Consider the following 27,046-nt stretch of genomic DNA (forward strand, 5'->3'; position numbering starts at 1 on the left):
TTTTATTTTTTTTTTTTTGAGACGGAGTCTCGCTCTGTCACCCAGGCTGGAGTGCAGTGGCCGGATCTCAGCTCACTGCAAGCTCCGCCCCCCGGGTTTACGCCATTCTCCTACCTCAGCCTCCCGAGTAGCTGGGACTACAGGCGCCCGCCGCCTCGCCCGGCTAGTTTTTTGTATTTTTTAGTAGAGACGGGGTTTCACCGTGTTCGCCAGGATGGTCTCGATCTCCTGACCTCGTGATCCGCCCGTCTCGGCCTCCCAAAGTGCTGGGATTACAGGCTTGAGCCACCGCGCCCGGCCCGAAAATGACCCTTTTTATTTAGATCAGGCCACGCATCTCCATAGTCAGTTAGGAAGACTCACCTTCCCCTCTCAGTGAAGGTGACTTTCACCTCGAGTTGTTGAGCTTAATACTCAACTGCAAAGTCAGAATTTTTTAGTATAAAGGAGCTTGGGGAGCCATGTGTCTCACTAATTTTCTGTCTTCCACAGTATATACTGCTTTGTCCAGGATGCCCTCAGTGTCTGTCTTTTTTTTTTTTTTTTGGAGAGACGCAGTCTTACTCTGTCGCCAGGCTGGAGTGTAGTGGTGCGATCTCGGCTCACTGCAGCCTGCTCCTCTCAGCTTTAAGCGAGTCTCCTGCCTCAGCCTCCCAAGTAGCTGGGACTACAGGCACACGCCACCACGCCCAGCTAATTTTTTTTGTATTTTTAGTAGAGACAGGGTTTCACCATGTTGGCCAGGATGGTCTTGATCTCTTGTCCTCATGATCTGCCCGCCTCGGCCTCCCAAAGTATTGGGATTACAGGCGTAAGCCACTGCGTCTGGCCGGTATCTTTCGATAATAATGGGTTTTCATTTCTTCAGGGTTTCAGTGTGTGGGTGTGGTATAGCCCTGTGGATGTATTTAAAGTTAGAAGCAATCTTTGGTTAGATGCATTAATCCTGTCTTGGAACCAGCTCAATTTTAACCCAACCTAGTAACACTTGCCCTTATTGGAGATGCCTGCTCAAAATTCTCAGATGCTACGAAGGTAAGGAACAGGTGGTTATTCCGCACGTTGAAGAAAGCTGCTCTGGCTCTGCAGTTCCCATTATCTTGGAAAATCAGCCGTGTAACATTTCCCTGGAGTCACTGGCAACTTTTGTGAAACCCTCATCTCTCTTTTTCATGCACAGCCTCATTGGTCAAGGCCCGAGAGCCACGTACATTGTCCTTGATCACACATTCCATTCTTCTACACGCCTGCTCCCCATATGAATAGCGAGCCTGAAAAGAAATTCTTAGCACTTTATGGTTACTGGTTTATTAAGATATGTGGTTTGTCATTTAATGTTTGAATAAATATTTCGTATAATTGAATAAAAGCTGCAGGTATTGGGAGACCCTTACTAGTACAGGTCTGGTTGTACAGAAAGAGTATGTACAAATTCTGTAAGGTGTTGAATTTTGTTGTTAAATGTCTTATTTAAGGAATTTTAAATGCGGTATTAATGAAAATGATCTTTGCTCAAATGGTATTTTTCCTTGTCCCATGTTAATTGGGTCTCATTTTGGGCTATGTCTAATATTTAATGAAGAAAAACTCAATTCTTGCCCTCAAGTAATTTGATGGGAATCGGGTATTGGTGACATAACATGGTTTTTGGTTCTGGGTACCAATTGTAAGCAAGCCTTGGTGGGGAGGAAGAGGTGAAACACCTCGAAATTGCTTGGATGTTAGCCTTAGTGAACAGTCTTTATTGCTAACCCCTCTTCCAACAAACTGTTTGCTTCCTTAAGTGATAACCATTTTGAAGTGAAAAAAACCTATAGATGTAAAAGGACTCCTGCCGATAGGTGGTTGGGGGTTTTTGCTTCAATGTGTTCACTGATCAATCGTCCCTTTCAAAGTCTCCGAGTTCTTCATGCTTGTTGTTGAGATTTGAGATGTTTATTGGTAACATTGTCTTTTTTCCATCCTTTTTTTTCTTTCCTAACCTGGTTTCTTCCAGTGCAACTGCAGATAGAAGACCTGACTCGTAAACTGCGCACAGGAGACCTGGGCATCCCCCCTAACCCTGAGGACAGGTTGGGAAACAGTTTTAACCAGCTGACAGTAACGCTTTTACCTTTTTCTCAATACGTTTTACTGGTGGCAACATATTGTGTCAGTTCAATAAAATCCTAGTATGACGACTGTACCCTGACCACTCTGGGGATTAAGGTTTAATTAGAAATAATGTATGGTCAGTCAACAGTTAGAAAATTGGAATAAACCTTAAATGTTGGGAGAATAAAAAGTTACAGGAAAATGGACAACTGGTTTCCAATTGGTAAGCATGTAGATCTTAACCTGATTTACCCACCCTTAGGGACAGTGAGGTGACCTGTTAACCTGCCTTTTCAGTACCTGCTTTGGCCGAAAGCCCAGGGCATAGAGTTTTTCTCACAGGTACACGGTGCAGGGACTAAAAATATTTTTGAGCATCACTGAATTTGAGCAAGCCAGGAGCTCTGGTCCGCTCATTGCTGCAGTCTTCCTGCTCATGGTTTTGAGATGGTTTCAAAATCAGATGAGATTTCTAACCAACTTCCTTCACTGCCAGTTAACTTTCAGCCTTGGCCATTGCCTTGGGGGTGTTGGGAGGGGCCAGAATATTCTCACCTATTTTGGGAAGGCATGCAACCACCCCTAAATTACTTTTTTTTTTTCCTTAAAGGGAGTGTGGGCCTCAAACAGCTGTGGTCATGTCATTTCAATTTGCAGTTTCTCTCACCTCAGAAAAATAATTTGTGTGGGGGAGATGAACTTTTTTAAACTGGAATTTTATTAGCTGATTGAACAGCTAAAATTGGTCATTTAATTTGAAGGGCAGTAAGTCTCTCCCTCTCACTGAATTTTCTCTTAGTGCATACAGCATAGTTGAAAAGACTTTGCTTTAAAAAGTAGTGTTTTTGGCTTTTGTTACCTAGTTAATAGCTTTTTAAATCAGGAAGATGATGTAATGGCTTTAGAAGTCACTCACTCATGCATCTTTCTTCCGCCCTTTGCCAGGAAACATTAACTTCCTTGTTTCTGCATATTGACTCTTTAATTTTACTTACTACGTTTGCTATATTTTACCTGTAGATAGATTTTGGTTGTAGGGTTGTGTTGTGTTTCATTTCTTTTTAAAGTTTTTTTTTTTAAATTTACATTGTAGGTCATAGACCACAACTGTTTAGTGCCTTTTTGGCCTTTTTCCCTTTAATAATATGTCTACAGGTCACCAGTCAATTCCTCCAAAGGTTGAATTTTTAACAAACCTTCTTTGCTTCCTGGATAACTGGGATTAGAATTTAGTTGATCTAGCCGATGCCTATTGGAGGTGAAGAAGTCGGGCCAGTCTAACCTCTAGAGTACTAGTTTTTGCCTTTCACTTCTGCAATTTGGGAAGAGGTTAAACTGTTGTGAGGCCTTCACATGGCCAATTGGGTAATTGGGTGCTGGTAAGACTTGTTTTTGTAACTAGCCAAGAGTGCTTAATTCTAGACAGCTATGGGGTGGGAATTAGAAATGTCAAGCATGTTAGAAATAAAACCAGAGCAGGGTTTTTCCTCCCTTGTATTCAGTTTTGAAAGAGGCCCTAATGCCTGATTGGTTTTGCTTTTGAGCCCAGGTTGGAGGGAAATGCATGGGTTTTCTTAATTAAGATAATTTATTAAAAAGGTGTTATATCAATTAAGCCACTTTATTGTTTTTCGATGCTGCTTAACTTGCACAGTAAAACATGTTTAAAACTTTTCTTGTAGACTTAAATGTATAAGATGGTAGTCTAATGAGCTGGGGTATGTTTGCTTTTGTTCACTTTTACTGGATTGTGCTAACAGTTTATACAAATGCTAGAAACGGAGGTGTCATTTAGCCGTCATTAGCCATGAACAAACCTGACCTTTTATTCCATCGTGTGTGTAACGTGGTGTGACATGGTTCCCTTTAGGCTGAAGACAGTGGGAGCAGCCGAGTTCAGTCCTTGCTCTCCAACTAGGCAAGGTTCTCTCAACTAAACCAAGGGTATAGGAGTCTTGACTACTTTCAGGATGTTTTTTTAATAACCTGATCCACATGGTCTCTTCCCTTCTTGCAGCTGCTACTAAATTTTCATTCAGAATATCAAGCTATGGTCCTTTTTGTAATCTTAACTCAAAATTCTAGGAGTGTAACCTCTCTTTTTTATTACCGCAAAATCCAGCTGTGGTAAACTGACCATTTTATCATTATATTTTTTTACTTGTAGCAACAGCATTTTACTCCTTAAAAAAATGAGAGAGAGAAAATCTGCTTTCTGGACTTGTAAACTCTGGTGGAGAATCATAGGTTTTCCCCTTGCTGTTTGCAGGTTCAGACCCTAGACAAGTATTTGACCAAATCTGCATTTGCAGCCTCTCGCAGAAGCTGCTTTAGCACTTTAACGTTTTTCTCTACTCAGACTCCCCAACCTCGAACAGCCAGAAAACAGGTTGTCTCCTGGGCCTTGGACACAGCCAGCCAGGCCATTGAAGGAAAAGCAAAGACGAAGCCTTGAACCATCTCTCTCCATTGTGGGGGCCAGTAGCTGCAGTAGCCTTCAGTCCCAGTTGCATAAGGAGCTCATGCGCACTATGTGTTAGGGGTACAGAAGCTTTTCCTCGTAGGGCATTAGCTCTCCAAGAGTGAACATTTTGCCTAAACTTGGGGTTTCTGTGGTTCATAAAGTTGGAATATTGTAATTTTTTTTCAAATGGAAGAAAATCCATATTTGGCAAGAAGACTCCAGGGGATGATACTGTCCTTGCCACTTATAGTCCAGAGATTTTCCCCAAAGGATAGACATTTTTTCTCTCATCACTTCTAGATGCAAAACCTTTTTTTTTTTCCTTTCTCACACACACCCCAGACCCTTAATGTTCAGCCAGCTTCCATCTCCCCATTCCACACGATCTTGAGTAGCACACGTTATGGTCGGTTCCTCCGGAGTGTTGTATTAGGGTCTGAGAGGCAGAGGGGCTGGGAAAGACTTGTTATAGTCCGTGTGGGAATGAGAGAAGTCGGGGCAGAATAGTAAACAGGAGTCTGTTTCCCACAGGTCCCCTTCCCCTGAGCCCATCTACAATAGCGAGGGGAAGCGGCTTAACACCCGAGAGTTCCGCACCCGCAAAAAGCTGGAAGAGGAGCGGCACAACCTCATCACAGAGATGGTTGCACTCAATCCAGATTTCAAGCCACCTGCAGATTACAAGTAAGCAGAGGGGCTAGGTCATCTGGGATGAGGACACATGCAGATCATGGGTGACCTGCTGGGATGGGACAATATTGGCACTACTCACCTCTTACCCCAAATCACCCATAATTAGCACTTGGTGTACCAGTAGTTAGTTTTAGAAAAGCTACTGACTGCGTCGTTCTCCAGAAATGTGTGCAGTGACAGGCTTTTCTTTCTTAGACCTCCAGCAACACGTGTGAGCGATAAAGTCATGATTCCACAAGATGAGTACCCAGAAATCAACTTTGTGGGGCTGCTAATCGGGCCCAGGTGAGTAACTGCTAGTCTATAGGATATAGAATTCCTTTAAAGCCTCTGAGATGTGTCTGTTTTGTGCCTAATTGGGTACTGTTGGCTTACTTTTCCCCTTTTTGGTAGGACATTCATTTTGACTGAATTAATGCGTTTCTGTGAGAAGGTGTTTTAACTTCCGCGCTAGTGCGGAGAAGTCAAATCCTCAGGTTTACTGTGGCTGACTGTAATGTAGAGTTCATGGAGCTTTTGGTGGGAAAATCCAATTCTCTGTACTTTTGGTTTCCCACCAGTGTCAAATTGGTCCAGCCTCCGTTCCCTCTTGAGTATGAACTTGTCAGGTATAAACTCAGTCATTTCTGCCTTTCTATAGAGGGAACACCCTGAAGAACATAGAGAAGGAGTGCAATGCCAAGATTATGATCCGGGGGAAAGGGTCTGTGAAAGAAGGGAAGGTTGGGCGCAAAGATGGCCAGATGTTGCCGGGAGAAGATGAACCACTTCATGCCCTGGTCACCGCCAACACAATGGAGAACGTCAAAAAGGCAGTGGAACAGGTGAGTGGTGAGCCCAGAAAGGAAGCCTCTTGGCAGAAACCTAGGCGGAAGCCCTAAGCACTTAACTGTTCATTGCATATTCACTAGATAAGAAACATCCTGAAGCAGGGTATCGAGACCCCAGAGGACCAGAATGATCTACGGAAGATGCAGCTTCGGGAGTTGGCTCGCTTGAATGGGACCCTTCGGGAAGACGACAACAGGTATGTGATCAGTTTAAAGGAGAGTGTGTGGAGACCTGAAGAACCTGTGGAAGTACAGATTGTCCCCTTGCATTGACCTCTTTTTCCCTTGATAGGATCTTAAGACCCTGGCAGAGCTCAGAGACCCGCAGTATTACCAACACCACAGTGTGTACCAAGTGTGGAGGGGCTGGCCACATTGCTTCAGACTGCAAATTCCAAAGGTGAGGGGCTGGCTCTTGCGGTTTCCTGGTAGCCTGCAATGTGCAGGACAACTCTTTTGTCACATTAATTGGTTGCTGTTAATCTTACCAAGAGAAACATCCTTTCTGTTAGTGTGGTCTGTAATGGTGTGATTTAAAGCCCAGGATGATTAGAAATAGGCTGTACAGATACCCCTGTTTGTCTTAACCCCAAGAAAACTGGAAGCTTCTGTTTTCGGTATAAATGTTTTCATTGGGGCTCAGTAGGAAATTCACTGCTTTTGCTGTTCAGAATTGGTTCAAGAAGACTAAGCAGTCTCTACAGATTTCTGACCAGTCGCAAGTCAGCACTGGATATCAACACTTTTTGACTAACTGGCAAATATGTAAAGGTTTGTTCAGGAAGTTCGTTCTGGCAGTTGTGCCAGTCTTGCATAGATTTTTCCTTTCCTCAAACTGGGAATAAATTTTGATGAAATTGACTTGAGAGAACCTGTGCTTCCTCGATGGTCAGGGTCTCCTGTGCTCTTCACCCAGGGCCCCTCTGCTCTGGTGATCCCAGATGCAGAACTGGGCACGAAACTGAAGATCTAATGAGACTGTTGAGAGCCATGCCCAGTAAGGGGTTAGAAAGATGTGTGATGATCTGGTGGTTGAATTCTTCAAAAGTTTATATTGGTTTCTCAGGATAAAAGCTTCCTTCTTAACAAATTTTTCCCCTTTCTCTGTTTGTGTCCCTCACCCCACTTCAGGCCTGGTGATCCCCAGTCAGCTCAGGATAAAGCACGAATGGATAAAGAATATTTGTCCCTCATGGCTGAACTGGGTGAAGCACCTGTCCCAGCATCTGTGGGCTCTACCTCTGGGCCTGCCACCACACCCTTGGCCAGTGCACCTCGTCCTGCTGCTCCCGCCAACAACCCACCTCCACCGGTGAGCCTGGGGGCTGGTTCTCTTGGTCTGGCTTCTCCATTCTCTACTGCAGAGACTGGGAGCTATGGCCACGTGGTTTGGGTAGAGCCGATAGATGGATGTGAATGGCAACATTGTTCTTCCGGGATCTCAGGCCACTTTGGGAAGACCTTGTTACTGTGTTCTGGTCCTGTGGCATTACCAGAAGAACAATGTTGCCACTAGGGGGCACAGGCAGGGACGTTGGCGGGAAATGCTCTCACGTAGTCTCTCATGTCTACCACCCAGAGCCGCCCACCCTGGATGAATTCTGGCCCTTCAGAGAGTCGGCCCTACCATGGCATGCATGGAGGTGGTCCTGGTGGGCCCGGAGGTGGCCCCCACAGCTTCCCACACCCATTACCCAGCCTGACAGGTGGGCATGGTGGACATCCCATGCAGCACAACCCCAATGGACCCCCACCCCCTTGGATGCAGCCACCACCACCACCGATGAACCAGGGCCCCCACCCTCCTGGGCACCATGGCCCTCCTCCAATGGGTAAGTAAGTGTCAGACCAGAAACCTTGGGGCTTTGGGATAAGCAAGGGGTTATGTCAGGTCACTGTTTGCTAGAAGCAACTCTCAAGTAGCTGGGCAATGTGCCAGATCTGCCTGACTTGCCTGGGTTATGGCTCTGGAAGGAGCAAGATTCCATTCTGGTTCAGGGAGTGATGCTGTGTTGGGTAGGCACAGACCTGCCTTTTACAGGCATGGTTTTCAGAACTCGCGTTAAGGATAGCAACTCAGGTTATCACAGGGGTGGCTTCCCTGGCCAGTTCCAATGTCCTGCTAAGTCCCTGCTCTTTCCTTCCATCAAGATCAGTACCTGGGAAGTACGCCTGTGGGCTCTGGGGTCTATCGCCTGCATCAAGGAAAAGGTAATGGCTGTCTGCTGACTGTGGGTCTTCACCTAGGCTTGGGTGAGTGGGGGCTCTGGCCCAAATTCCCCCCTTTCCCTGAGGCCTCATCTTTACCTCCACCTACCCGCAGGTATGATGCCGCCGCCACCTATGGGCATGATGCCGCCACCGCCGCCGCCTCCCAGTGGGCAGCCCCCACCCCCTCCCTCTGGTCCTCTTCCCCCATGGCAACAGCAGCAGCAGCAGCCTCCGCCACCCCCTCCGCCCAGCAGCAGTATGGCTTCCAGTACCCCCTTGCCATGGCAGCAAAGTGAGTAGAATATTTTGGGCTTGTGGGGGTGGGTGGGATGGGGGTGGGGCTGACAGGAACCATAGAGCCTCACACAAGCAGGCAGGTGCCTTGGGATGAGCCCCTGGGCTCTGCTGGGGTTGTGAACAGAAAGGGCCTCCTGGTCCAGGGGGTGGAGGGGCATCTTGAAGAGGAGAGCTGATGTTTGGTGTGGTTGTGTCTGAGGAGAGGTTCGTGGGGGCCTGAAGGGGAGCCTGCTATTGTAGGTAGGGGGCCAGAAGTCCAGAGCCTCGCAGGCTGAATGAGCGGCTGGCTGGACTGAGCCTGGTGCATATGGGTCGAGTGGGATGGTGCATGCTTGCTCTGGCGAGGGCTGTGATTGGGGTGAGAGACTGCAGAGGTGGGACCGGGCAGTGGGGAGAGAGCAGCTGTGACCTTGAGGTTGAATGTGCCGTTCGGTGGTGGCGGCGGCGGCTGGGCGGAGGGACATCAGAGCTGTTCTTGTGTCTGGTACCTTCCCCTCAGCCCTTCCAGGGGCATTGGTGACAAAGGGCTTACTCTGTTAAGCCCAGAGACCTTGAGGCTGACCCCAGGGTAGTCGTGCCCACCCCTCCACTCCCCATCACCAGCCCCGCCCGCCCGCCCCCCACCACCGTACCGCATGCCAAGCAAGGAGCAGGCGCCCCTCGCCCCCATCCCAAGGCAGCAGCCGCAGACAGCCGCGGTGTGCCCCCGCGCGTGTGACCTTGGGCTTCTTTACCACCCCAGATACGACGACTACCACCACGAGCGCTGGCACAGGGTCCATCCCGCCATGGCAACAGCAGCAGGCGGCTGCCGCAGCTTCTCCAGGAGCCCCTCAGATGCAAGGCAACCCCACTATGGTGCCCCTGCCCCCCGGGGTCCAGCCGCCTCTGCCGCCTGGGGCCCCTCCCCCTCCGCCGCCTCCACCGCCTGGTTCCGCCGGCATGATGTATGCCCCGCCCCCTCCTCCTCCGCCTCCCATGGACCCTTCTAACTTTGTCACCATGATGGGCATGGGGGTGGCGGGCATGCCGCCCTTCGGGATGCCTCCAGCTCCCCCACCGCCTCCACCACAGAACTAGACTTGTTTTTTAAGAAAATATATATTATATATAGAGAGAATTGGTCTCGTTTAAACACGCCGAACCTCACCATATGGAGCCAGACATTGGGACGCACGCATGTGATTGTGTGTGCACGCATGTGTGTGTGTGCACGCACTGGGCTGGGCCAAGCGACTGAGGATTCGCTTGGGAACGGGCAGGTGGTAGTAGGGGCGCCAGCTTGAGCTCTCCTGGCGCCCCGTAGCATCGAGTGTCTTCTTTGTCTTCTTTCTCTCCTCACCCAACTCCCTTTGCCTCTCCCCAAACCGGGCCGCCAGGATCCCTCCCCGCGGCGGCGATGGCCCGAGCCATGAGAGTGAGGACTTTCCGCGCCCATTGGTGACCCTTCCAGGCAGACAGCCTCAGCAACGCCCCTGGTGGACAGGATGGTTCGGCAAAGCAGCCTGAGTTATTTTTGTGGACGGAATCGGAACACGCTGGCTCCATATCGTGAAATTTTTATTAATTTTTTTCTTTTTCCTTTGTTATTTCCTTCTCTCTTCCTTTCTTCAGACTCCGTCCAAGGAGATGCTCTCCCCGGTCTTCTGCTGCAATTAGATTCCTTTCCCTTCTCTCCAGTTCTCCTTCCCTTACCAAGGAGAGGGGAGCAAATGGTTTTGGGCATGGGCTGCAGCCATTCATGTCAAGCTGGTTGTGGCGTTCTTTGGTTCTAAGTTTTTCAAGGCGCCATAGCCACCCCCGAAGATATTTAAAGTGTGAGGTTTTTTAGTCTCTGCCACCCTTGTCAAGGGAGTCTTGTACAGTTGCCGAGGGTAGGTTCATTTCCAGGTTCCAGGATTCCCATCCGCCCTGGCGCTCCTGCCAGCAGTGGGTGGGCAGCCTGAGCTCCCTTGGGCTCGCCTGCCAGCCTGGAGTTCTTCCCGTGCTCCTTGACCACCTGAGCTGCCTCAGATTCCATTTGGTCCTCTCCTTCCTGGAAGGCTTTCTTTTGTGTTTTATTTTAATCCCAAATGTCTGAATGTTTTGCAGTGTCTAGGGGTTTGAGCCCCTCGTTCATTCTCCTTCCTTTTTCCTCCCGCTTCCCTTTCAATGGAGTGATTATGTTGATGATAATGTATACTGCGCGTTCTCTTCACTGGTTTATCTGCAGAAATTTCTCTGGGCTTTTTTTGGTGTTAGATTCAACACTGCGCTAAAGCGGGGATGTTCCATTGAATAAAAGAGCAGTGTGGTTTTCTGGGTCTGCTTCTTTATTTTTAATGCCCCCCCCCACCCCCTGCTTCTTCTTTTCACATAAACTTCCTCTACCAGCAGCAGCAGCACCAAAGTTGCCTTAACTTTTGTTCAGCACCTGGTCCGGGGGTGAGACTGTGGGTGGTTAATTAGGGAAGCCCACCACCTGCCTCCTGTGTGTGGCTTTGGTGGTGGGAGCTGAGTGTGTGGGTGGCTCCACAGTCTCCCCTTTGGTGACTAGTTAACATCGCTGAGAACCAATTTTGCCCCTCCTTGGTCACCGCTCATCTTTCTAGCCTCTGTCCTTTGAAGGCCTTTTCCTGGGGCTCAGACCTCCACGTTTGATGAGCTCCAGTGGTGATTTGTGCCTGGAAGCTGCCACCTGACTAAGGCCCTGGGCCTAGGGAGGCATCAACACTAAAGGTCAAGCCAACTAATCCTGCCTGTCAGGCACAGAGCAGCTAAAATTAAAACCGCCAAGTGGCTTTTTTCCTTCTCTGCTGGTGACTTGCAGCCTGCCAGCACTGTAGGCTTGGGGTGGGGGGGCAGGGACAGGATAAAGTGCTCCACCTTGTGCTTTGCCAGCACTTTTCGAAGGGTCTTCTGCTTTTTTTATGTCTTGGACAGTGAGTGGGTAGTTCCTGTTACGGTTCCAGAGAAATCCATGTGTAGTCTCCACCAGGTAGTGAGGTCCTCTCCTGGGGAGAGGTGCCTTAGAGCTGCCCTGGTTCCACCTGCCTCTCCTTCCTTCAGGACGGCTGAGGGACAGTAGGCTTCCCCCAGTGCCTGGCTGCTGGGGCCAGCAACTGTGGCCTGCGCTGCTTCCCAGCTGTGAGCTGGGGCTGGCTACTGCTGTTTACTGGGCTGTCTGGTCCCCGTCCAGGAGGCCTGTGCTTTGCTATGGGTCTGCCGGGCTTGAGGGAGCCCTCAGAAGCAAGGCAGGCACAGTGCGTTTCCTCAGCCAAGCCCTAAACTTCGGCTCACCAAAAGGAGGACATCTTTTTTGCCTTTGTCCTTAACTGACAGAATGGGGGCAGGGCCTGGGGCCTGGCTACCCTGTTTGACCTTGGTTTCACCTCATTGCTTCCCCCACAAGCTTGGTTTCCCTGGTGGGCTCATTGGGCGGTTAATTAGCTCTTTGAAGCTTTGGAAGTGGCAAAGTGGCGCTATGTGGGTTTTAGAAATAAAATCAATAAATGACTTAACCACAGCCCAGCTATCTCCTCCGCTTCTCTCCCCCAAGGCCAGCTCCATTCCTGTGCTCCCTCCCTCTCTGCTCCCTGCCGTCAGCTTTTGTTAAGGTTTTGGAGAGGAAGTGGCTGACTAAGGCATCAGTCTCCAAGGTGTTGGAGGCCCTGAAATGGAAGAGACAGCAGGAAGGCTTGGCCCTCTGAACCGTGGCAAGCATTTGCCTCTGTGGCAGAATCGGAGAGACAGAAAGGCCTGCCCACCTGTCTGAAGACACCTGGGGTGGGAAAGCAAGCCCTTTACTCCATCACGCTGTGACAGGGCAGTGCTTGCCCCACCCCCCCCCCCCCCCCTCCCCTTCATTTCTGCTGCTGTTGCAGCACTGTCCCTGTCCCTCAAGGCCTGGCAAGAGGAATGCCAGTGGGGAAAGGTCAGCCTCAGGGCTGTGTTACTGAAGTTAAGCCAAGGGCTCTGGAGAAACCCATGATTGGTCCAAGGAAGGAGGCCGGGTTTCTAGTTAGAAACTTAGACATAAACAACCTTGAGTGAGTTCAGGTTGTAAAAGTGCTTCAGGGCTCATTAAACCTGCACACAACACTAAGGAGGGGTGGAGGAAGCAGGGAAACAGATGAGATCGTGCTGCCCAGGTTTGATCATGCGGGGCTGGGGCATGCAGTGTCACCCCTGGACAAAGCCTGGAAACAGTGGGGAGTGATGGCATGACAAAGACTGAAAGAAGTCACAGAAAAGGTAGTTGGAGAAAGTTAAAAATTTCCCAGTAAAAATGTTCATGAGACAGCAAGCGCCCTAGGTGTAAGAGGGGAGGGTAGCTGGGAAAGGATGGAATGAACTTGGCCTGCCCTGCCTGCAAGATGTGATGGTCTGTGGAGATCGATCGGGTCCTCAGTGGCAGGAACGGAAAGTCTTGCAGAAAATAGGGGTCAATGCAAAGAAGGTGTGTGTGGCCAAAGCAGGCTGCCACGATTGGGCTGTGAGGTGACAGCATGGTTAACTACTGCCTGCCTGGCAGTGGACTGCCAAGAAGTCAGCTCTACTCACAGCAACCCTCCAAGGGACAAGTGCGGGCTGTGAAGAACCTTGGATGCCAGGCCAAGCTGGAGTCCAAGCTGTGCTTAGTGGAGGATGGGGATGAGGCCTAGGAGCTGAGGCTGGGGTGCGAGCTGTGAAAGGGGAAGAGACCAGACAGCTGCCAGCACTGTGTTTTTGTTTGTTTTTGAGACAGAGTCTCGCTGTGTTATCCAGGCTGGTGTGTAGTGGCGATCGCAGCTTGCTGCAACCTCTGCCTCCCGGGCTCAAGTGATTCTCCTGCCTCAGCCTCCCGAGTAGCTGGGATTATAGGCATGTGCCACCATGCCTGGCTAATTTTTGTATTTTTAGTAGAGACAGGATTTCGCCACGTTGGTCAGGCTGGTCTCAAACTCCTAACCTCAGAAGATCCACCTGCCTCGGCCTCCCAAAGTGCTAGGATTATAGGCGTGAGCCACCGTGCCCGGCCAGCATTGTTTTTTAATGGTTTATGGAACACTTCTTAAATTAAAGAAATTGGAAATTAGAGAAAAATGTAAGAAAAAGTTGTTTGCGTTCCTGTGTCTGTGGAGGTGCATTTTGGGTTTTTTTTCCTGATCTTTTTTCTCTACTTGGAAATGTGGCAGGCACCACAGAAGACAGTGTGCCCGTGCCTTTTGGGGGCAGGGGTAGAGCAGGGCTTGGGAGTCTGGAGACCTCTGTAGGACTTGCAGTTTGGCCCACATATTAAGCCAGTGATTCCAGGGCTGCGTCTGCCGTGGCTCAGAAGGTGATCAGAGGCTGGGCGCTGGGGCTCATGCCTATAATCCCAGCACTTCGGGAGGCCAAGGTGGGCAGATCACCTGAGGTCAGGAGTTCCAGACCAGCCTGGTCCAACATGGTGAAACTCCGTCTCTACTAAAAATACAAAAATTAGCTGGGCATGGTGGTGGGTGCTTGTAATCCCAGCTACTTGGGAGGCTGAGGCAGAATTGCTTGAACCCAGGAGGCAGAGGTTGCAGTGAGCTGAGATCATGCCATTGCACTCTAGCCTGGGCAACAAGAATGAAACTCCATCTCAAAAAAAAAAAAAGTTCTCAGAAACAGCTTGGCCTTCCCTGAACCAGGCTCTCAATAGTATCCTGCAGCTGTCCAGGCTTTTGACCTGCTGCCTGCCCTCAGAACAGAAACCCAGCTCTTCCCCTCCACTGGCCCACCACCCGGGAGGCCCAGACAGCCTTTGAACTAGCACAAGGTCCTGGTTCCTTTCGCTTAAAGAACAGCAGGATCCAAAGCCTGCCCTCACAAGATGAGGCAGCAGCTGAGAGGAAGGGATTTTTTTTCTCATTGGAGACTCTAAATTTGATGAAGGAATCCAAAGCTCGGAAAGGTAAAGCAACAAACTTGAGGTCACACAGCAAGTCAGTGCTGGGGCCAGGACAAAGCGTGGAATGGGAGGATAGTCAAAGCCTCCAGGGAAGGGCCCGAAGCTGTGGGGCTATGCTCACGAATGGGGTGAGGTCCCCGAGGTACAGATTAGGCACCCATTTTATAGGCCAGGTCACAGAGCTGGTTCACAAAATCCCTGCCCAGGGTGTGGCCCCAAGTGGCAGGAAGGAGTGAGAGAAGGCCTCCAATCACTTCCTAAGCAGTGGAATCACAGGGAGAACTTACTGTCATCAACCAGTATGATGACGGGGTGGGGAATGCCTCAGTTTCTCCCACCCCCAAGGGCCTACAGGACTACAGTTCCCAGGGCCCTGTGCTGCAGGCTAGCAGCCTCCCGCCAATGCTGGCCTGTAACCTGAGCATCCCTCTCCAAAAGGTCACTTCAGAGCTCCTTGAGGGACAGCAACAGGGGGAGCCCAGAGCTGCTCAGTTTCAGTGGGGGTGGAGTGAGGGCGGTGGCCCTGCCTCACACAACCTCCCTCACACCACCAGGGTCGTGGGCCCCCTTTCTCGAAGGGCCCCCTGTCTTGAAGACATTCTGCTAGTTGCACCTCTTCCGTAAGGGGACACTGACTTGCCTCCTGCACCGCAGCCTGCAGGGGGTCCTGGTTCCTTTTACCACAACACATGGCCTCCCATCCTGGTTTAGCCACTGGCAGACAGCTCCCCAATCCAGCACTCTTGCCTGCTCTTTCTTGTATCCAGCCCTGCAAAAGGCAGGGACAACGGACAGAAGACCCGTGTGCAAGGCCTGGAGGAAGTGGGTCAGCACAGGCCTGTGAACAAGCCAGGCCAGTCTTGGAGGCCCAAGTGGAGCTCACCTCTCCCTCCCCTCCCCTCTCCTTCCTTTACCCTCAAAATAGCTCCCTGAGCTGCCAGGCCAAGACCCTCCCATTGCAGGGGAGGCGGGGCGCGCTGCCCAGAGCCAGGCTTTAAATCCCCTTGAGCCTGGGGAGCTCTACTCCCTGACTGGAGGCAGTGCTGAGGCTGCCCTCTCCTCCACCATCAGTCCAATCCGGCCCGCCCTCCTGCAGCCATGTCCCGGCCCCTGTCAGACCAGGAGAAAAGAAAGCAAATCAGTGTGCGTGGCCTGGCCGGCGTGGAGAATGTGACTGAGCTGAAAAAGAACTTCAACCGGCACCTGCATTTCACACTCGTAAAGGACCGCAATGTGGCCACCCCACGAGACTACTACTTTGCGCTGGCCCATACCGTGCGCGACCACCTCGTGGGGCGCTGGATCCGCACGCAGCAACACTACTACGAGAAGGACCCCAAGGTGCTGCTGGGGACACCTGGGGTGGGGTTATGGGATGGAGGCGCTGCCAGGGAGCTGGGGATCTTGATTTAAGTGGCTGCTCCTCGTCACTCTAGGTTCTTGGGGTTGGAGAATCCAGGGGTGCCAGGCACAAGTGGTGCTGGGACAATCTGAGGGAGAAACCTGGGGTGGGGGTGGGGGTCAGGGAGTTCAGAGCAGGTGGTCTGGCTGCAAAAGTGCCCACTCGGAGAAGGTTGGAGGGGGTGCTGGTGGGCAGGACGGCACCTGTGGCCTGGCTGGGCCCAGGTGGAAGGACATGTCAGTTGCTGCATGTATGCATGGTGTGCCTGTGCAGCAGGAGGGGCTGGGGCAGCTCGGGTGGCAGAGATCAAGTGTCCGGTGGGGTCACTGGTAAATGTCAGCAACCTGACACCCCTCAGTGGGGAGTGGGGGAGGAGCAGGCAGACGGGGCCCGGGAGGGGACCCAGGCAACCAGGAGACCAGGCACTGGCGGCATCCTAGTTTCTGGTGCCTCTGGGTCTCCTTGGGATTGAGGCTTGAGGGCCAAGGGGAACTGGGCAGTGCAAGGATGGGAGGTGACAGTCTCTAGCCCAGTCTCTAGCCACTGTGTGACCTTGAGCAAATGACCTTTTTCTCTGGGCCTTGGCCTTGCCCTCCTGGGGAGCTCTTGGAGGCGCTTCCGCATGTCCTGGCGCCCTGCTGGGCAGTGCGGGGGCGTGTGTGCAGGGGGAAGGGGTTCCCACTCTCCCGAGCACCTCAGTCCCTGAAGTGGGTATGGCCAGCGCCATTTCCCACATGAGGAAACTGAGGCCAAAGAGAGTGATTTGTCCAAAGTCAGAGGAATGCTGGGACCAGAACCTTACCCGTTGGGCCCCAAAGCCTGAGACAGGGAGAAGCAAACTGGGGACAGGGATGGGACTGCTGAGCAGGGCAGGTGGCCCAGAGGTCCAGGTGTGGCTGGGTCTGGCTGAGTGTTGGTGTGTGGCCCTGACCCCATCCCCTGCCCGTCCGTCTCTCTGGGCAGAGGATCTACTACCTGTCTTTGGAATTCTACATGGGACGGACGCTACAGAACACCATGGTGAACCTGGCCTTAGAGAATGCCTGTGACGAGGCCACCTACCAGGTATGTGTGGGGTGGGGCAAGCCATGGGGACTGGGGGATTCCCCTGCTGACACTTGACCCTGACCACTGTCACCCTCACCCCTCCAGCTGGGCCTGGACATGGAGGAGCTGGAGGAAATTGAGGAGGATGCGGGGCTGGGCAATGGGGGCCTGGGCCGGCTGGCAGGTAAGTGGACAGGACCATGAGGGTGGAGGGGGCCGATGGGGTCCTCCGTGCTGGGTCCCTGACACCTGCCTCCCTGCACACCCCCAGCCTGCTTTCTCGACTCCATGGCAACACTGGGCCTGGCCGCCTATGGCTACGGGATTCGCTATGAGTTTGGGATTTTTAACCAGAAGATCTCCGGGGGCTGGCAGGTGAGCAGCCTTGGCTCTAACCTTGTGGGGTCTAGTCAGGATGGGGAAGACCCCCACTTGTTTATTATCTCTGAATAGGTCCGAAACAGCCCCCCAAGCTCTGTGGAAAGCATCCCTGCTGCTCCCTACACCCCAACCCAAAGCCAGCTGGTGCCCCTGAAACAGGTGGTCTATGTCCCACTGGATAGCCCAGCAGACCAGGGGCCCACCTCAGAGCCCCTAACTTACAGTTGGTGTAGGGTACACGGGCCCACAGCCCCCGCCCTGCCCCACCGTGCACTGTGGTGTGAATGCCTGCGCTGATGCTGCCGGCCTTTCTCCCTGACCTGCCTTGGGTGCAGATGGAAGAGGCTGATGACTGGCTTCGCTACGGCAACCCCTGGGAGAAGGCCCGCCCCGAGTTCACACTACCTGTGCACTTCTACGGCCATGTGGAGCACACCAGCCAGGGTGCCAAGTGGGTGGACACACAGGTAAGGATGAAGCTGGGGGTCGGGGGAGCTCAGAGAAGGGGAGGGAAGAGAAGGAAGCCCAGAGAGGAAGCAGGACCCAGTGTATTTTACAACTGAGGATGCTGAGACTCAGAGAGGTTAAGTGACTTACTCAAAGTCACACAGCTGAAGCCAGGAAAGACTGGATACAGGGACACAGGGGAGCCAGTCTAAGTACTGAGCCTGGAAGGGGAGAGAGGCTGCCCTGCTCCCCCAGTGTCTCCCCATGACCTGGCTCCACCACACACCATGAGATTTATCAAAGGACCATCTTACGACTTGAGTCTGCCCTGAACATCTCGATAGCAGCAGCCCAGAAACGGGGACAGGAGAAAACTGGGACCTTCTGAAAGGAATTCACTCACCACACAGCAAGTTAGAGGAATCCTGAAACCAAACCAAATCTGGACACGGTGACTCATGCCTGTAATCCCAGCACTTTAGGAGGCCGAGGCAATAGGATGGCTTGAGTTCAGGATTTCAAGACCAGCCTGGGCAACATAGAGAGACCCTGTCTACAGAAAATTAAAAAAAAAAAAAAAAAAAAAAAATAGACTGGGGCAGTGGGTCATACCTGTAACCCCAGCAATTTGGGAGGTCAAGGTGGGCAGAATGCTTGAGCTCAGGAGTTCAAGACCAGCCTGGGCAACAGGGCAAAACCTGTCTACAAATAACACAAAAGTTAGCCGGGCATGATGATGTGCGCCTGTAGTCCCAGCTACTCGGGTGGCCGAAGTGGGAGAATTGCTTGAGCCCAGGAGCCTGGGTGACAGAGCCAGACCTCGTCTCAAAGAAAAAAATTTAAAAATTAGCCAGGGTGCTGGTGCATGCCTGTAGTCCCAGTTACTTTGAGGCTTCAGTGGGAGGATCATTTGAGTCCAGGATTTCAAGGCTGCAGTGAGCTATGATTGCACAACTGCACTCCAGCCTGCGTGACAGAGTGAGATTCTATTTCAAAAATCAAAAAGACCAAAAACTGAAAACCTTAAAACCAAACCAGGTGTCCAAATCCCAGTTTAGGCCAGCTCACGCCTGTAATCTCAGCACTTTGGGAGGCCAAGGCAGGTGGATCACTTGAGGTCAGGAGTTCAAGACCAGCCTGACCAATATGGTGAAACCCAGTCTCTACTAAAAACACAAAAACATCAGCCAGGCATGATGGCACGTGCCTGTAATCCCAGCCACTCAGGAGGCTGAAGCCAGAGAATTGCTTGAATCTGGGAGGCGGAGGTTGCCGTGAGCCAAGATAGTGCCACTGCACTCCAGCCTGGGCAACAGAGTGAGGCTCCATCTCAAAAACAAACAAACAAAAAACAAATCCCAGTTCAGGCAATCTTCCTGCTGGAAGCTTCAGGTCATCACCCCCAAGATGGGCTGCAGATAAACCACTAGGCTTTCAGAACTGAGCATTTGTTTGCTGTCATCCAGGTTAAGATGCACTGGGGGTTGCTGGCAGTCCATGCCAGGTGCACATGGCAGCTGGCACAAGTGGCTGTGGCTGGAAGGCAGGAGACCTGGCTCCCTCTGGTGCTGCCAGCCTAGCTGTGTGCTCGGGCTTGGGTCCCTTCCCTTTCTGTGTGTCAGCTCCCACCCTGCTCCAATCAGGGTGACTGAGTGTGGGGAGGGAGGGCGATGCCCCTTAAAAGGGCTCCCTTGGAGGAGTGAATGTACCCCTGGCACCGTGGTAGCAGACAATTACTGATGTTTGCTAGTTATGGAAGGCGGGGCAGAATTAGTCACCGTGAATTAGCCCTGTGGTCAACCAGACATGAGACCTTTGGATGGACTTGACCTCTGTGACCCCTTCAGCCTGGCCCTGGGTTTCCCCACCCCTCTCATGAATCCACAGTGTCCTCTAGCTTTTGCTCAGGCCAGGCTGGCCAGCCCAGCCCCCATCGCAGCAGAGTGGTCGCCAACAGAGCCCCTCCTGGGCTCCAGGCTTATCACCTGCCTCCTTCCATTCTCCTCACCACCGTCTGCCCAGGCAGGGCTTATGGGTGTCGGGGAGGTGTTGAGGGTGTCTTTGCTCTAGATGAGGTCCAGAGAGACTGTGGGGTTTGCTCATGGTTACCCAGCTCGTCGATGCTAGTGTCAGGACAAGAGCCTGTGTCTGCAGAGTGCCCTGAGGGGAGGGAGGCAATTGCCAGGGCTGGCCAGCTCCCGACAGGATTGCCCCCACAGGTGGTACTGGCCATGCCCTACGATACACCCGTGCCCGGCTATCGCAACAACGTCGTCAACACCATGCGCCTCTGGTCTGCCAAGGCTCCCAATGACTTCAACCTCAAGGACTGTGAGTTCATCCGCTGGTAGCCAGCAGCCCCAGCCTGCCCGCTGGCCACGCCCAGCACAGGCCTTACCCTGTCCCCACTTTTGTCCCTCAGTCAACGTCGGTGGCTACATCCAGGCTGTGTTGGACCGAAACCTGGCAGAGAACATCTCTCGTGTCTTGTACCCCAATGATAATGTGCGTCACCCCCTGGGCTGAGGGCTGGAAGCCTGAGTCTTCGGAGTGGGGGTCAGGGAGAGCTGGGGAGGGACACTTGCTGGTGCCCTAGTCACACCCAGGGCATATTGCTGGCCTTGTGCATCCTGTACCCCCACCTCAAGTCTTTTGAGTGCAAGGACACCTGAGTCCTCAGGAAAGTGGGTTAGTGAAGGGCACTTTGGAGGGGCTGTTCCCTGGCGACACCCACAACACACTCAGTTCTTGTGCACCTCTTCCTGACACTGTCTCTCGCCACTAGTTCTTGGTGGAGGAAAGGCCCCTGGGTCCCAGAGAGGGGGACAGCTCAGGACTCAGGGGTCCCGGTATGGGTGGGAGTCCCTCCTGGCCACACCCACTGCAGCTTTAGGCCACGCCCCCACCACCCTGACTCACGCTGCCTCGTGCTGTGCCCAGTTCTTCGAAGGGAAGGAGCTGCGGCTGAAGCAGGAGTATTTCGTGGTGGCCGCCACCCTCCAGGACATCATCCGTCGCTTCAAGTCCTCCAAGTTCGGCTGCCGCGATCCCGTGCGCACGAACTTCGATGCCTTCCCAGATAAGGTAGCATAAGCATGGAGGGTGCCTCTGTGACTGGACAGTGTGTGCCAGGCCTCTCCCTCCAGCCTCAGCCTGCCTGCCCCATGTAATAGATAAGGGAGTGGAGGATGGGAGTGTGGGAGGGTCAGTTGCTCAGGATCCACAATCCACAGGCTCATAACCTGGGCTTCCCTCCTCCTCCTGCCCCACTCCCCCATTCCTCCCAACCCCGTGGGCGCCTGCCTGCCTCTGCCCACAGCCCAGTCCCAGAACCGTGCTGGGCTCTCTGGGGGCCTCCAAATGGCACAGGACAGTGACCATAGCATGGAATGTGGTTTGGAGCCCAGACTGACTCCTCCCCCTACCCCAGGTGGCCATCCAGCTCAATGACACCCACCCCTCCCTGGCCATCCCCGAGCTGATGAGGATCCTGGTGGACCTGGAGCGGATGGACTGGGATAAGGTGGGCTTCAGGGCCCCTCTGCCCCATCTGATGCTCTCCGCTTCCGAGTTCCCTTCCCAGTTTGGGAGCGTGGGAGGATATGAGTGGAGTGAACAGATTGGAGCCTGAGACCAGAGGGACCATCCTGGAACCTGGCACTGCAGTGCGGGGGGACCCACTGGGCTGCATAGTGTGTGAGGAGACCCACTGGGCTGAGGTCAGCATCCTGACTGCCCACCTGTGTGCCAGGCATGGGATGTGACAGTGAGGACCTGTGCCTACACCAACCACACGGTGCTGCCTGAGGCCCTGGAGCGCTGGCCGGTACACCTCTTGGAGACGCTGCTGCCGCGGCACCTCCAGATCATCTACGAGATCAACCAGCGCTTCCTCAACGTGAGTCGGGAGGCTTGGGGGACAGTGTAGGGGTGAGGGGGAGGACACCCAGTCTGGGCCTGGGAGTGGGGGCGTCCAACCCGGGCCCTGAGACTCTGGGGCAGTGGGGGCTCTGGGCAGAGCTCTGGGGGTATGGGGCTGGGGACTGGGGACTGGGGTTTCTGGGTCTGGTCCTAGCTCTGGGCTCTCTGGGCACAGCGGGTGGCAGCCACATTCCCAGGGGACGTAGACAGGCTGCGGCGCATGTCGCTGGTGGAGGAGGGCGCAGTGAAGCGCATCAACATGGCACACCTGTGCATCGCGGGTTCGCACGCTGTCAACGGCGTGGCGCGCATCCACTCCGAGATCCTCAAGAAGACCATGTGAGCCCCGCTTTGCAGATCCTGCCCCTCTCTAGGCCCCACCCACTCCACACCCCTGTCACAAGAAGCCCCGCCCTTCACCGACCGCTCTCTGTTCTCTGGCTCCTGGCGCCTTTCACAGGTGGTGTCATTCTTACAAGCACAGCAGCCCCTTCCAGTGCCACCCTGTCCTGAGATGATCCCCTCTTACACACAGCACCCCCAGCCTTCCCCAGGTCTGCATTCCCTGCATCCCCTTTCAGCAAGACACCAGGGTAGGGGCCCCAGGGCAGAGGCCTCCATCATACAGGGGCGAGTGGTGACCTTCGTCCAACCTCATCCTGCAGCTTCAAAGACTTCTATGAGCTGGAGCCTCATAAGTTCCAGAATAAGACCAACGGCATCACCCCTCGGCGCTGGCTGGTTCTGTGTAACCCCGGGCTGGCAGAGGTCATTGCTGAGGTGAGAGGCCACCGTAGGGCCAGCAGAGTCAACATGGGTTGCTGCAGGGATCAGCTGGGTATGGTCGTGTAGGTGGTTCACTGAGGCTGAAATCCCTCCCGCACTGTGTTCCCCAAGCCTCGCATCCGCCTGGAGGAGGGACACCATCTTATTTGCATGAGGGTGCTCCGTGTGCTAATGGAGGCCCTGGCTGTGGAGGTGAACCCAGCAGAGGTCACAGTCTAATGGAGGGAGTCATCCATGGGTCACATCTGAAGTGAGCCTGGAAGGGGGCAGATATCTGGTAGGGAAGGCGCAAGGTCATGCTGGCGTCAGGAAAAAGCCAGGAAGCCAGGAAGGCCTGCTGGGGTCAGATGGGGTCAGCCATCAGGGCTCAAGGACGGGAGGGGAGGAAGGTGCATGGATGCCCTGTGCCCCATCTGGGAGGCTGGAGGAGGAGGGGCTGGGAGGGCCCCCCAGAGCAGCCTGCTGGGTGGAGGGGGCTTGGCCGACCTGGAAAGGGCCCCTTCTATGTTGAGAGGAGGGAGGACAGGGGGTTGGGCTTGGCTGAGAGCCATTTTCCCACAGCGCATTGGGGAGGACTTCATCTCCGACCTGGACCAGCTGCGCAAATTGCTCTCCTTTGTGGATGATGAAGCTTTCATTCGGGATGTGGCCAAAGTGAAGCAGGTGGGGAGAGCTGCAACGTGGGACAGCTGTGCTGTGTGGAGAGCGCTGGAGGGGGCCAGATGTCTGGGTCAGGTGTGGCAAATAGAGCTCATCTCTCCTGCCAGCCCAGGCCGTTGGTGGAAGTTGGCTGGAGTCTGTGGTGGGAAGGCATCATCTGACCTCACGTGAACAGTGCTGACGTTGATTAGCAATGTCTACCCTGGTGCGGGAGTGGACAGAAGTAGCCAGTGAGCCTCCTGGCAGCCATCCTTCTGGGGCTGAGTGAATGGAGTGTGGACTGTAGGATTTCCTGAGGCTGTGGCCTGTTGGTGAGCCCTTCCCTGTCTCTGCCTCCAGGAAAACAAGTTGAAGTTTGCTGCCTACCTAGAGAGGGAATACAAAGTCCACATCAACCCCAACTCACTCTTCGACATCCAGGTGAAGCGGATTCACGAATATAAACGACAGCTCCTCAACTGCCTCCATGTCATCACCCTGTATAATCGTGAGTGGCAGTCACTCTACCCTGTCTCTCAGTGCTCCCCTGTGTTCCTGAGGCATAGTACATACTGCCCACCCAACATCTCCTTTGGCCTTGGGACTACTCTCGGGGCATGGAATTATCCCCATTTCACAGATGGGCAAACTGAGGCTCAGAGAGGGGAAAGTGACACTCACATAGCAAGTGATTTTCCGAGTCAGGCCTACTGTCTCCCAGCCCAGCCTCTGTCAGGAGCTACTACCCAGAGGGAAAAGTAGGCCTACTGGATCCCTCTTGTTTCTCCACAGGCATCAAGAGGGAGCCCAATAAGTTTTTTGTGCCTCGGACTGTGATGATTGGAGGGAAGGTGAGAAGCCAGGCTCCAGCCCTGGGCTCCCATCCTTTGATATATCCAGGTTGAGGTCAGCCTGGCTGAGTTGCAGGATAGGGGGTGGGGGACCAGGCAGTAGAGTTGACCCCAGACTTTGTCCCCTCAGGCTGCACCTGGGTACCACATGGCCAAGATGATCATCAGACTCATCACAGCCATTGGGGATGTGGTCAACCATGACCCGACAGTGGGTGACCGCCTCCGTGTCATCTTCCTGGAGAACTACCGAGTCTCACTGGCCGAGAAAGGTGGGTGCTGCCAACAGGGACCCTAGGGAGGCTTTGACCCTAGTTCAGTCTCAGGAAGAGGCATCAGTCATCTCTTCCTGGGATACTCGTACTTGAAAGAAGAATCTGGAGAGGGCAATGCTTAAACCATGAGGAAGCTGGGTGTGGTGGCCAACGCCTGTAATCCCAGCACTTTGGGAGGCCAAGGTGGGTGGATCACCTGAGGTCAGGAGTTCAAGACCAGCCTGGCCACCATGGTGAAACCTCATCCGTACTAAAAATACAAAAATCAGCTGGGCGTGGTGGCGGGCACCTATAATCCCAGCTACTCGGGAGGCTGAAGTAGGAGAGTCACTTGAACTTGGGAGGCAGAGGTTGCAGTGAGCTGAGATTGCGCCACTGCACTCCAGCCTGGGCAACAAAAGCAGAACTCCATCTCAAAAAGCAAAACAACAAAACAAAGCAAAAACCCCATGAGGATGCCCTCTAATGGTGGGCTTTCAGGCAGTACACGATGAAATTACCTTCAAATCTTCAAGGTGGGGAAATCCAGGTTGGACCTAGATGGTCAAGAATCAACAAGAGGTGGAGGGCAGTGGGGGTGCGGTGTGAGAGGCAGGCTTGGCTGGTGAAGACTGGGAGTTTGGGGTGGAGCGACTTTGAGTCCGGCTATGCCTGGGGCCAGCCTAATCCGAGAGTCCCCAGTTGGTGTGAGAGTCTCCCCTGAGTTGACTTGTCCCCCTGCTGCCACCCCACAGTGATCCCAGCTGCAGACCTCTCTGAGCAGATCTCCACTGCGGGCACTGAGGCCTCAGGCACCGGCAACATGAAGTTCATGCTCAACGGGGCTCTGACCATTGGCACCATGGACGGGGCCAATGTGGAGATGGCAGAAGAGGCTGGAGAGGAAAACTTCTTCATCTTTGGCATGCGGGTGGAGGATGTGGATAAGCTTGACCAAAGAGGGTATGGGGGTCAGGGTTCACGGGGAAAAGACACTCAGGTGTGGCTGCTCGAGGGTGGTGCTGGGAGCCAGAGGCATGTCTGCAAAGACTGGTCCAGGCCCAGCAAGGTCTTGGTCATGGCCAGCAGGATTCTGGGAAACTTTAGAGGGTGCTTACAGCAAATAAGCTTAATGAAATGGGGAAAGAAAGAAGTCACACAGAACCGAAGGAAAAGGAAGAGAATATTATATCAACCCTAAGAGATAATATTGTTTGGGAAATGGAAGTAAAAAAATCCTTGCTCCCTGGAAGTCATGGGCAAAAGGGAAATATGGGCACAGTAGTTACAAGGGACCTATGGTCAGAAACAGTTCTTCAGAGGAGACATTATCCTGGATTTGTTTTTATTTTATTTTTATTTATTTATTTATTTTTTGAGATGGAGTCTCGCTCTGTCACCCAGGCTGGAGTACAGAGGCATGATCTCGGCTCACTGCAAGCAGCTCCGCCTCCTGGGTTCACGCCATTCTCCTGCCTCAGTCTCTCGAGTAGCTGAGACTACAGGCACCTGCCGCCATGCCTGGCTAATTTTTTGTATTTTTAGTAGAGATGGGGTTTCACCATGTTAGCCAGGATGGTCTCGATCTCCTGACCTTGTGATCCACCTGCCTCGGCCTCCCAAAGTGCTGGGATTACAGGTGTGAGCCACCGTGTCCGGCCTGTTTATTTTTTTTTGAGATGGAATTTTTCTTTTGTTGCCCAAGCTGGAGTGCAGTGGCGCGATCTTGGCTCACTGCAACCTCCACCTCCTGGGTACAAGCAATTCTCCTGCCTCAGCCTCCTGAGTAGCTGGGAGTACAGGTGCATGCCACCACACCTGGCTAATTTTTGTATTTTTCGTAGAGACGGGGTTTCATCATTTTGGCCAAGATGGTCTATATCTCCTGACCTCGTGATTCACCCGCCTCAGCCTCCCAAGTGCTGGGCTTACAGGGGTGAGCCACTGTGCCTGGCCTATTTATTTTTAGTTTTTTGAGACAGAGTCACTCTGTCACCTAGGCTGGAGTGCAATGGCATGATCTTGGCTCACTGCAGCCTCTGCCTCCCAGGTTTAAGTGATTCTTTCACCTCAGCTTCCCGAGTAGCTGGGATTACAGGCATCCACCGTTACGTCCAGCTAATTTTTGTAGTTTTGTAGAGATGGGATTCTACCATGTTGGCCAGGCTGGTCTGGAACTCCTGACCTCAAGTAATCTGCCTGCCTCGGCTTCCCAAAGTCCTGGGTTTACAGGCATGAACTACCGTGGCCTGCTTGAATCCTGGAGAGAGATTTTCCATGTTATTAGTCTTCAAAAATATTTTAAATGTTTGTATAACATTCCATCCTATGAGCATGTCACAACTTATTTAATCAATTCCATATGGCTGAACACTGAGGTTGATTTCCGGTTTGTTAAATATTATTGTGATGAGCAACCTTTTAACATCTACGTCCACATCTGATGACTTCGTTAAGATAATTATTGGGGCCGGGCACGGTGGCTCAAGCCTGTAATCCCAGCACTTTGGGAGGCTGAGACGGGTGGATCACGAGGTCAGGAGATCGAGACCATCCTGGCTAACACGGTGAAACCCCGTCTCTATTAAGAAATACAGGCCGGGCGCGGTGGCTCACGCCTGTAATCCCAGCACTTTGGGAGGCCGAGACGGGCGGATCACGAGGTCAGGAGATCGAGACCATCCTGGCTAACACGGTGAAACCCCGTCTCTACTAAAAAATACAAAAAACTAGCCGGGCGAGGTGGCGGGCGCCTATAGTCCCAGCTACTCGGGAGGCTGAGGCAGGAGAATGGCGTGAACCCGGGAGGCGGAGCTTGCAGTGAGCTGAGATC

General features: G+C 52.9%; 2 protein-coding genes across 15 annotated transcripts in view; both read left to right on the forward strand.

The window, feature by feature from the left end:
• Positions 1-10,892, forward strand: part of SF1 (splicing factor 1) — a 15,263-nt gene extending 4,371 nt beyond the window's left edge. For 2 of the 12 annotated variants that reach the window (XM_025355367.1, XM_025355376.1), the window contains exons 3-13: positions 1,997-2,072; positions 5,090-5,242; positions 5,447-5,536; positions 5,892-6,075; positions 6,163-6,278; positions 6,374-6,481; positions 7,213-7,393; positions 7,640-7,913; positions 8,233-8,292; positions 8,405-8,584; positions 9,969-10,888. In XM_025355367.1, the coding sequence (XP_025211152.1) occupies positions 1,997-2,072; positions 5,090-5,242; positions 5,447-5,536; positions 5,892-6,075; positions 6,163-6,278; positions 6,374-6,481; positions 7,213-7,393; positions 7,640-7,913; positions 8,233-8,292; positions 8,405-8,584; positions 9,969-10,033 (1,487 nt within the window). In that variant the 3' untranslated portion in view covers positions 10,034-10,888. Of the gene's footprint in view, positions 1-1,996; positions 2,073-5,089; positions 5,243-5,446; positions 5,537-5,891; positions 6,076-6,162; positions 6,279-6,373; positions 6,482-7,212; positions 7,394-7,639; positions 7,918-8,232; positions 8,293-8,404; positions 8,585-9,331 lie in introns of all 12 variants that reach the window. The other 10 variants (XM_025355370.1, XM_025355372.1, XM_025355374.1 and 7 more) reach the window with 10 other exon arrangements.
• Positions 10,893-14,766: 3,874 nt separating this feature from the next.
• The window catches only part of PYGM (glycogen phosphorylase, muscle associated), a 14,966-nt gene continuing 2,686 nt past the window's right edge, over positions 14,767-27,046 (forward strand). The window contains exons 1-17 of one of the 3 annotated variants that reach the window (XM_025357261.1): positions 15,183-15,826; positions 16,851-16,952; positions 17,040-17,118; positions 17,206-17,309; positions 17,651-17,782; positions 19,982-20,093; positions 20,185-20,267; positions 20,703-20,846; positions 21,193-21,285; positions 21,514-21,660; positions 21,859-22,022; positions 22,349-22,463; positions 23,031-23,132; positions 23,469-23,616; positions 23,901-23,959; positions 24,090-24,231; positions 24,969-25,176. In XM_025357261.1, the coding sequence (XP_025213046.1) occupies positions 15,584-15,826; positions 16,851-16,952; positions 17,040-17,118; positions 17,206-17,309; positions 17,651-17,782; positions 19,982-20,093; positions 20,185-20,267; positions 20,703-20,846; positions 21,193-21,285; positions 21,514-21,660; positions 21,859-22,022; positions 22,349-22,463; positions 23,031-23,132; positions 23,469-23,616; positions 23,901-23,959; positions 24,090-24,231; positions 24,969-25,176 (2,177 nt within the window). In that variant the 5' untranslated portion in view covers positions 15,183-15,583. Of the gene's footprint in view, positions 15,827-16,850; positions 16,953-17,039; positions 17,119-17,205; positions 17,310-17,650; positions 17,783-19,981; positions 20,094-20,184; positions 20,268-20,702; positions 20,847-21,192; positions 21,286-21,513; positions 21,661-21,858; positions 22,023-22,348; positions 22,464-23,030; positions 23,133-23,468; positions 23,617-23,900; positions 23,960-24,089; positions 24,232-24,968; positions 25,177-27,046 lie in introns of all 3 variants that reach the window. The other 2 variants (XM_025357262.1, XM_025357264.1) reach the window with 2 other exon arrangements.

Source organism: Theropithecus gelada, chromosome 14 (assembly GCF_003255815.1).
Source record: "Theropithecus gelada isolate Dixy chromosome 14, Tgel_1.0, whole genome shotgun sequence".
In the NCBI taxonomy this organism is placed as follows: Eukaryota; Metazoa; Chordata; class Mammalia; order Primates; family Cercopithecidae; genus Theropithecus; species Theropithecus gelada.